At 48.8% G+C, this 10,633-nt stretch overlaps 1 protein-coding gene across 1 annotated transcript; it reads left to right on the forward strand.

Moving 5' to 3' along the window:
• Positions 1-6,640: 6,640 nt before the first annotated feature.
• Positions 6,641-7,699, forward strand: TCEANC (transcription elongation factor A N-terminal and central domain containing; the record flags this gene model as incomplete). The annotated part of the gene is made up of 1 exon (XM_084258285.1): positions 6,641-7,699. One exon carries the CDS (start codon positions 6,641-6,643, stop codon positions 7,697-7,699), a length of 1,059 nt encoding a protein of 352 aa, XP_084114411.1.
• Positions 7,700-10,633: the final 2,934 nt, after the last annotated feature.

Consider the following 10,633-nt stretch of genomic DNA (forward strand, 5'->3'; position numbering starts at 1 on the left):
GTATCATCCTCCGCACGGAGGAAGGGGCGCCCTGTAAGGCTGCAGAGGGTACCTGGGTCATGCTGGAGGCCTAAAATATCCTCTAGCGCGTACAGAGACATAAACATCCAAACAGATGTAGGTTACTGCCCGTGTGCTGCCAGCTTTTGGCCATTTCTTTCATTTTGGTCTGTTCTCTCCTCGGGTTTTAGGTAGTTTTAATGCAAATGTGTTCATCGTGTCCGCACTGCAGTATTAGTATTTATGATCTTTTTAATGTGCGTTCAGTCAACAAATATTTAGGGCCCACTCTTGCTGGCACTGTATAAACACAGGTTGTGATTGGTATTTAGAAGCTAGGGCTCTAAGTGTATACTTAGGCTTTTCTATATTAGCGTGGTCTTTAAAACTTGCTCCGTATGGGAGCCGCAGCTACACAAGGCCCTTGACAGCTTGACCTACACTGAGTCCCAGCTGAGCTGTGCAGTGAGTGTACAACAGTCTGGAGAATTAGCATGAAAAAGAGAATATCGCAAAATTTTGTTTATGTTGAGGACATATTCAAGTGGCAGTGTTTTGGATACACTGGGTTAAATATTGATAAAATGTACTGTAATTTTACCTCTTGCTTTTTAAGGTGACTACTAGAACTTTTTTTCTTATTCGGGTGCGGTATTCTCCTGCACTGCCTGGCTCTAGAAAGGGGTCAGCTAACTCTGACCCGCAGCCAAATCCAGCCTGCCTATCTTGGACAGAAACATTTATAGAAACAGTTGTGCTACCTCTGCTGCTGCTACAGGGCCAGCAGAGTTGAGCAGTCCATGCAGAGACTGGCTGGTCAGCATAGGCTAACATATTTACTCTGGCCTTTCATGGAAGAAGCTTGCTGGCTCCTGCTCTAGAACAAAGCTTGGTGTGATAGATCTTTGAGTCTACCCTTTTGTGGAAGCCACATCAGTCCTACTGAGTGACATGCACAGTTCCAAGCATTTTATAAGGACTATCTCATTCTCACATTAATCCAAAGATGTCGCATGCCTCTCCTCCCCACCTCCCACCCCCATTTTGTAGAGGAGAAAATAATTGAGGCAGAGAATGGTCAAGAAATTTACCCAACTTGGCCCTCACCCCTCACCCTTCACTTCTAGGAACCTGACCCTCCTGATTCCCAAATGGCTTGACACCTAGGGCCCCCTCATGAGCTTACAGTAGATGTCTGCTTTTTTTTTTTTTACTGAATTTTTTAATGATTGTGTGAACTAGAGATGAGGTTGGTCTCCCTTGAAAGAAGCTGAGGGGCCATGGCTCAGGTGCAGTGGGTGCGAGCAAGGTGGTCTGCCGTGGAAGGAAATGAAGCTCCCAAGCAGAGAGAAGCGAGCATCCAGGATGCTCTTCACTCATTTAACCAGAAAGCGTCTGTTGCATCATAGGCAGTGTTGGTGAGGGATGTCGCAGGAGTAAGACAGATGCCATCTATGGTCTGGTGGGGAAAGCGGCAGTGAGAGAAATTTTTTCAGTGTAGTATCCACCATGCAAAAACTGCGGACATTTGATGTTTTTAACAGGTCCCTCTGCCAGGTGGAGACAGCCATACACCTGTCTTGGGTTATGGCGAGGACTGAGATGCGCTGAGCAGGGATGGTGTGCACAGTTGCTCCGTAAATGTGCGGGCCTTACTAAGAGGTAAGTGCAGGAATGAGTATGGGGAGTTGGGTGCAGCCAGAGGCTGAAAACTGTTCTCAGGGGAGTTGACACAGCAGGTGTCTTTAGTATGCAGAGTCCGTGGGACTGTTCTAGGGAAAGCCTGCCTCAGAGGGATTCTGTGTGTCAGCCTAGGAGCAGAACGGGAGCTGTCTCTGTGTCGACAGTGGGACAGCTGGTCCTGCTGCGGGCAGGGAGTAGTGCTGTGGGTACTACAGAGCAGTGTGACACTGGAATCACCTGGAGAGCTGAAATAACACCCAGGCCTAGCCTCAGCGATGCTAATTTGGTCTGCCTGGGGCAAGGCCCTGGTGTTGTTGGTTTTTTTGTTTTGCCGTTTAGTTTAGTTTCTACCAATGATTATGATTTGGGTTTGCAGGCAGGATTGAGAACTACTCCTGGTGAGAGATAGGCCAGGCTCCTGAGCTCCTGGAGTCAAGGCCCAGAGTTGTGAAATGTGTAGGGCCTGGCGCTTGGTGCATCGAGTCAGGGAGGAGGCTGGGAGGGCCTCGTCCTCATCTGACCAAGGGCACGACCTTTGACTCCAACCTGAGAGCTGAGAAGCTCTGAGGGGCTCTCAGCAGGAAGGTGAGCGCACATTTTGCGGAGAGCAGGAAGTGCTGTGCCTCGGAGTGAGGCAGAGGAGCAGCACACGGCCCTGGCCAGATGGTGGAAAAGCCGCTGTTCCTCCTGTGTGTCCCCCGGCGGGCTGGCGTCTGGCCTTGTAGTTGACCGGATTCATGTCTGTTCCTTCCCCTGGGCTGCCAGCTCTTTCAAGGCAGAGAGTATTTCTTTAGGCCCAGCATCCACCAAGTGCTAGCTACACAGTCAGCATGTCATGGATGAGGGTGCTAGACAGAACACACGGCTTCCCTTGTCTTTCTGTGGCAGTTCTCAACATTTTCTATCCCAGTTGCTTCCACACTAGACCCTTGGAGGGTGATAAATGCTTGATATTCACATGTCCCACAGGGAGAGTAGAACGTTTGATAGGATTTAAATGGTATTTAAATTATGGAGGTGAGTGGCAAACAGTATGGTGGCGCCTCAAGGAATTAAAATAGAATTACCCTATGTCCAACAATCCCACCTCTGGATATTTGCTCCCAAATAATTGAAAGCGGGGTCTCCAAGAGGCATTCATGCACCCACGCTAATGGCAGCATTATTCACAGTTGCCAAGGGGTGGGAGGCACCCAGATGTGCGCAGGATGAATGCAGCAACCAGATGTGGCCCGTCCAGTGAGTGGAATATGATTCAGCCTTAAAAGGAGAGAAATTCTGATGCTTGCTGCAACCCCATGGAAGAACTTTGAGGACATTGAGCCAAGTGAAATAAGCCTGTCACAAAAAGACAAATATTACCACTTACATGAGATCCCTAAAGTAGTGAAATTCATCGAAAGCAGAACAGTGGTTGCGGGGGGTGGGGTGGGGCTGAGGTAGAGGAAGGAGCAGGACGTTGCTTCGCGGCACAGGCATGTTTTTCAAGATGAAAAGGGTCTGGAGGCTGCACGTGGTGAGCATACTTAGCACTCCTGAACCATCTGCTGGAAAGTGGTTAAGGTGGTAACGTTTATGGTGTGTGTTTTACCACACTTAGAAAATTCACCATAGATAAAGATCGAGGACAGCAAATGAGAGGGCGTGTGAGCCCAGAGCTTACACGTGAACCCGCTCACTTCTGGAGATTTACGGGGCATCCTGCTGATAAAGCAGAACTGCTGCTGTCCTGGCTCTGAGGCCCTGAAGCTCCAAGTAAATCCCCCTCCAGAATCCCCTGGAAACCCTGACCCTTGTTGAGAAACTCCCGGCTGAGTTAAATATTGCCTGACCTCTTCGTGGGCACTCGAGACCTGTCTCTCATTAACCAGCAAGCTGCACCCCAGCTCCTTCCCCAGCCGTGCGTGTCGAATGATTATAAAATATTTCTTTTTTGTTGGGAAACTTTCCAACAAGTGCGGAGGGCTCAGGTGTGGTGACGGGGCTGCTTGACTTCTCCAGACCCCGCCATCCCAGGCAGACACATGGGAGGGGAAAGCCGGGCCACCAGAGGCCACGTCCTGTTTCTGTGCAAGCTCACCTGTCCTGTTTTCTGGGCCTTTGACCTTAGGGAGACCGCTTTCAACATTTTCAGTCTTTAAAAGTGGAACTTTAAAAATACAAAACCAATTACTTTATTTTTTTGTTTTTAAAGATTTATTTTTATTTATTCATGTGAGCGCTGGGTACAGTCAGAAGCGCAGGAGGGTGAGAGAATCCACCAGAGCCAGAGCAGGGAACAGAACAGGCAGAAGGACCGAAGGACACTGCTGAGGGCAGCAGCGGGCGGCAGGAGAGGTCTGCGCGCCATGTGGGACCCTCCTCCGGTGGCCGGGGAGCAGCCGGGGAATGAACCGGCGCCGCAGAGGCTGCGGGCAGCTTCGCAACCCAGCGCTCAACCGCTGCGCCACCGGGGAGGCCCAACCAATTATTTTTAAGTACTGATTATCGACAATGAGAAAAATGGCCATTTAAGATCCTGCGTTGATGGCCTGCTGACTCGGAGTGGCCACCCAGGTTGTCCCCCTCAGCTCCCTCTGGGGGTAATAAAGCCAGACTCCCGCGCTTGGTCATCTTTGAGCCGAGCCATCAGGGGACACCAATTGGACCCTCATGATTGTGGCCAAGGGTACTTAACGCTTCCTACTTGGGTTAGAATTGGAGAGGAGAGTTGACTGTTTTATTCAATAGATTCAGCGATAGACTTTGAGGAAACTGTGAATGCTATGCTGAATGCAAAGCCCCTTCAGTGCCTTAGGGACAGTATTCTGATTCCAGAGAGAAGGGAGAAGTTGACTGAAGTAGCATGCCACTTCCCAGTAAGCAAGTATCTTAAATGTATAGTTTAATCACAACATTCTACTCTTCTAATAGCTTTTCAGGTGGTGAGAATAATACATACTCCTCATGGAAATGCAGAAAAGAGTAAAAGAACAAACACAAATCACTTGCTATGTTACCATTCAGCACGTGTCACCCTTTAAAATTCTGTGCATCTATTTTTAGGCTTTTCTCTTCACATGCGATTTTTAAGTGACATTTGGATCAGACTCTATAGATTGTTTTCAAAGAAAAGCTTTACTTTGGTGCAGTTCACGTAGAGAACAATTCACCTATTCGGAGCATACAAGTCAGTGGTTTGGGGCATATTCATTCATTCGCAAATGTCCAACTCAGCACACAGTCACCTTTGGAAGCTTTCACCTGTCCCTGAGAAAAACTCACGATTAGCAGCCCTGTCTTTCACTCTACCCCCACTTCTTCCTCCCCACCTCCAGGCCTAGTCAACCTCTGATCTGCTTTCTGTCTCCATAGATTTGCATGTTCTAGACATTTCATAGACAGGGAATCTGAGGTGCCCAACTTCTTTCACTTAGCAGAGTGTTTTCAAGGCTCATCCATCTCGTACCATGTATCAGAACTTCATTTCTCTCTATTGTCAGACTGCGTTCTGTTGGACAATAGGTACTTTTTTATTCTTGGCCTGGGTTGTTTCCACTTTTTGTGTGTTATGAATAATGCTGCTGTGACCATTAACGTGCAGCTCTGCTGGGCCACTGAAAACACTCTTTAATCTTTCATGTATGCAGTTTTACCTTCTGATTTGGTCGCCTTGCATTACATTCTGACTGTTTTCCCACTCTGTTAAATAGTCTTTAAGAACACTGTGTCAAATGGGCCAGTGACGACGTCATCCTTGGAATGTAGCTTAATTTTTTTTAACCATTTGGGCCCTTCCCATTTCTTCCAGCTTTGATGAAAAGTTTTACAAATACAACCTCTGCCTCTCATTTCCTGAAAGTAAAACTACAGAAATAGAATCACTGACTGCAGGGGCATTCAGTTTTTACGTACTTGTCAGATGGCTTCTAGGAAGACTGCATTCATCTGTCTTCAGTGGTGTTAGCCTGTGACTGGCCGGTGGTGGCTATATGATATCAAGTCCTGTGAAATGAGAGGCCACAGGATTTTGAAAAGACAGAGCCCTGCCGTCAAGATGTCCACGTTCATGTGTAGACCAGGCGGGCAGCTGCAGGTGCTGTGCAGGGTGTGGCACAGGCGAGGCGGTGTGCATCACGCAGAGAGAGGATGACCAGTGAGGCAGAGTGAACATTTACCTGCTCAGGGTGAGAGGCACACACACAGTCATTGAGCAACTTTTTACACTTAAAAATTAAAGCGAGAAAGTTAATGGAACTAAACTCAAGTATGAGGACACATCACTAGTCAGAGTCAGCCGGTGCTTCCAAAGACCCAGATGGCAGCACAGTGGGGCCCGTTGGGCTGCCTCCCGACCTGGCTAACTCACCATTTCTCTAGAGTCCTTGGGACTTTAGCACGCCCTGCGAGCCCTGCTTCTCATTGTTTTGTACTCAGAAATGCACCACTTAAAGATCATAAAACCAGCAGGTAGTTCAGTTAATGAATATGGGGGACCTTGGCTTTTGTGGTGTCTTCACAAGGACAGGAAATTTGCAGCAGGTAACAAAACAAAGGGGCTTAGGCCTTGCTCAGCCTGTCTTCCCCATGGACGCCAGCACTAGCATGACTTTTCTCCTAATCTGACCACCAAGTTCCATCCAAAGGAATAGACTTACGTTGGTCTGGAAAGATCACTGATCTGTCAAACTAGAGATGGGGAAATCTTCCAACAAGCTGCTTTTAAGCAACTGTCAATGCAGAAGCAGTCCTGTTTTTTTTTTTTTTTTTTAAGCAACTGAGAGCTTTTGAAATGAAACCACACCAGCTTACAGATTCCAATTTCTAACATGTCGCCCCATTTTATTATAGACCTTTCAGAAACCCTGCACAGGTAACTATGGCCTGTGTGCTGCCCGTGCTGCCCTCTGGAAGCTGTAACTGGCCAATACGAGCTTAAGAAAACGGAAGCCTCTTTTTTTTCCTTTGAGCTGCGAAGATGTCTGACAAGAACCAGGTCGCCGCCCGAGCTGCCCTGATTGAGCGGCTGCTGTCTCAAAGGAATTTTGAGGATCTTGGCGACCACCTTGCTGAGCTAGAGACTCTTCCTGTGACTAAGGAGCTCCTCCAGGAGACAGATGTGGTAAGGGCGGTGTACAGAGTCCTCAGAGCCTGCCCCACGGTGGCTTTGAAAAAGAAGGCCAAGTGTTTGCTCTCACAGTGGAGAGCTCTTTATAAGGATCCTCACTGCAAAGCCAGGGCTGGCCCTAATTTCTTCACCCCTGGTGGAAACAAAGAGGAAAATTCGGGACTTTCTCGTGGCCCAGGTCAGGATGAGGTACCAGCCGGCCCTGGCTCTGCTTCTCCACAATCATCTCCAGAGGCCTTGGTGGAAGCTACTGACAGGACGGCGCCAGGGAACAGCCCCGGGCAGATGGAACCTAAGGAAGGGCATATGGGGGGCGACCCTGAACCTTCCAGGGAGAGGTCAGGCGAGCTGCTGGATCCCAGGGGGCCCTTGAGAAGCAAGTGCACACAGCTGCTGTATGATGCCTTAGCGGGCTCCTCCACGGGTCAGCCCCAGGCTGCTGTGTGGCCAAACTTTGCGCGAGAAATTGAAGAGCACATCTTTGCCCTTCATTCAAAGAACCTCAAAAAATACAAAACTTGTATCAGAAGCAAAGTTGCCAATCTGAGGAACCCCCGGAACCCTCACTTATCGCGAAACCTGCTCTCTGGGGCCATGTCCCCAAGGGAATTTGCCGAAATGACCGTCCTGGAAATGGCCAGTGAGGAACTGAAGCAGCTGCGAGCATCTTATGCGGAATCCTGCATCCAGGAGCGGTCGCTGCCCCGCGCTGTCGAGGGCACGCCGACGAGGAAAATAAAATGCAGGCGGTGCGAGCAGTTCAACTGCCGGGTCACCTTGATTGCCAGGGGCACGCTTTTCCTTCCAAGTTGGGTACGGAATTCAAACCCAGATGAAGAAATGATGACCTACGTCATCTGTAACGAGTGCGGGGAGCAGTGGTACCACAGCAAGTGGGTGTGCCTGTGAACCCCACCCGGCGGGGCACCTTTTATTTGTACGGGCCCATTATGCTTGTTCACACATGGTGTGCACACGTCGGCAGGCTCTCGAAGCTGAAGGAAAGCGGCGCCTGTGGCTGCTCCCGCCGTGTCACGAAACACTGACAGTTTGGGCGAGTGGGTGACTATTTGCCTTGTGCCTTATGGCCACTTAGTTCAAGATCGTTTGAGAAGTGCTGTCTCAGCAACAGGCCTGGAGTCCTGCATGTTAGAATCACTGGGAAGCTTTGAAAACTCACTGATGCCAGGGCCCATGCTAGAGCCATCCGAGCTAACTGCGGGGTGTGGTCCAGCCATCAACCTTTTTTAATTCCCCAAGTTATTTTTAGATGCAGTTGGGGCTCAGAGCTACTCAGAGATGGGTCACTTAATCCTTTTCACAGCGCTAAGAAAGGGACGTCATCCTATGCGCTTTACAGATGAGGGAGCAGGGCTGCAAGCCACCTGGCCGCAAGCTGCCCAGCTCAGGCTGCTCCTGGCTCTTCTGAATCCACCACCCGCGACTGCCGTGCTGTTGACTTCTGAAAACGGTGTCCATGGAGCCACATGCACTGCATTGACATTGGACACTAGAGCTTTGTCATCGCCTCGACTCTTCTCATTTTACGGACTCCTTGAGCCATGAAGGTCCCCCTATAACTCATTTTGCACAATTAAAAATTTCTTTCTTGTGCTCTTTACATTTTTTTCTTCCCACAAGTTCTCCAGGGTAAATTTTTTTTTTACGATTTATTCTTATTTATGCATACAAGGACTGGGGTGTAGGCCAGCAGTACAGGTTGAGGGTGAGAGGATTCACCAGAGACAGAGTGGGGAGCAGAACAGGTGGTTTGACTGAAATACACTGCTGAGGGGAACAGCGGGGAGACAGGAGAGGTCTGCTGCGCCATGTGGGTAGCTCCCTGGCTGGGGATCAAACTCATGCTACAGTGGCTGCTGATAGCTTGATAGCACTGACTTTAACCCCTGCGCCACCAGGGTAAACTTTAAAAAATATATATACAGTTGGTCACTACTGGGGTTAAGAGGCAAGTTCTGCATAACTTTCACTGACTTCAAGTCATCTGTCCATTAGACCTGGGAGGAGTCAGTTCCAGAACATTTCACAGCATATTCACATTTGCTGTGTGGACCCAGTGCCACCTTATCTCCAGTGATAAGGCTGCTACTCCCTTCCTGGTTTCAGAACAGCAAAGTTCAGGCTGGCATGCTGTGACCCTTTTCAGTCTTAAGCTCCACTTCTGCATATAGAAAAACGAACATTAATCTGGCCAAGGAAGTCCCCTGGCCTCAGTCTTTGACTTTCCCAACATTTCTCTAATGAATCAAATGTCTTCGAGGCCTTAGCCAACCATGTGGGACCAGTCTGTGAAATTGGTTAAACACAACAAGCCTGCTACATGATCACTGCTGGTTTTGTCTCTTGAAAAACTTCCATAGAACGTTCATAGTTATCATTTTGTTAGAGTTTCCCTTGGCATCATCTACAGACCTCCACATTTCTACCAGGTCTTTTCTCCTAGCTTGCCTAACTTCCTTTCTCGAAACTCTGAAGGCCTGATGGTCTGTCTAGCCAAGCTGCTCAAGACAGCCCCGACAAAGTTCTGGTTTGTGTTCCCAAGGGGTTTGAGGCCAGCAAGGGTGCATTCTCTGCTGCTGTCTCCTCCCTCTGGCTTCCCAGAGCTGCTTATTGTCAGGTGACATGTCAAGTCTTTTCCAGAGAAACTTGCCAAATCACCTAAAACTCCCAAGTTTTGCAAAGTGGTTTTGTATGACTTGGAATGATCTTAGAAACCAGCCATTGGGTAGAAAAGAGTGGAAACCAAGTGTGGTTGATCAGGTCATGTCGGCTTTTGGTTTGGGGGATTTTGTGTGTGACTTTTGAGGGGGTGGGTTTTGTTTTGTAGTTTTGATTTATACTGAAATTTTGCATACTAAATTTGCAGAAAAATAAAAACATTTGAAATGGAAATTCCTGTCCAAGTTATGAAACTCTGGCTGGTGTTTCTCAGTCCATATCAACTTTCTCAGGGACTTGGGCAGCGAAGGGAAAGAAGAAAACAGTAATCTGGGTGGTTTTCTTTCAGCCACTGAGTCAGCGTTACACTTCCTAAGTAGTCATTCTCTTGTATCCTTTGTCTTACTGCCAAAAAGGCAGTGGATTTTAAAGCAATTTCTTTAAAATTGCTCATGAAGTAAAGGCTTTTCATTTCATTTAAAATCAGTTTTAAAGTTAAGTGCAAAGGCTCCAGGCCAGGCCCGGAGCTGCTGCCCAGTGGCTGAGGGAGAAGGATAAGGGGAAGTCAGAGAGCCCTCGGGCTTGGGACTGAGGGGAGGGAGGGCAGGGAGGAGAGGAAGGGCCCTTGTTCACGCAAACCGCCAAACTGGGTCTTTCACTTGCACCCAGACAGCCAAACTGAACCACAAGACCTGTCTTTACAAGTGAGGGTTATTGGAAATGGCCATCCAGGAGTTGGTGGGATGGGCACCCCAAAACAACTGGCTCCCCGAGTGGCAGGAGTGCTGGCATGATACAGTGGGGAAGGAATGTGAGGGAGGTCAGGGCTTCGCATATCCAGGTGGAGGTGGTTCCCAGGGCCGTCTAGGCCACGGGAGTCCGGGTGTTGGGCTTTCCCGGCAGGGTGCTTGCTCAGCCACCAGCAGATGTTTGTTCTGATGCCACTATCAGCCCCAGAGGGCCACAGAGAATTGTTACCAGGCATGTAACCAATTTTCCAAGTTCTCGGGTGGAGCCAGTTAACAGTTAAATACTAGGACGGGAAGGGGGGAGAAAGAACAATGGGTGGTTAGAGTTTAATTCCACTTACTCCTAATGTTGGAGGTGGGTGTTGTTACTGATGCAAAATGGAGGAGATCCAGCTACAATGAGGAGGGATTTGGG

The sequence above is a fragment of the Talpa europaea genome (assembly GCF_964194135.1).
Source record: "Talpa europaea genome assembly, chromosome: X".
NCBI classification, from domain to species: domain Eukaryota; kingdom Metazoa; phylum Chordata; class Mammalia; order Eulipotyphla; family Talpidae; genus Talpa; species Talpa europaea.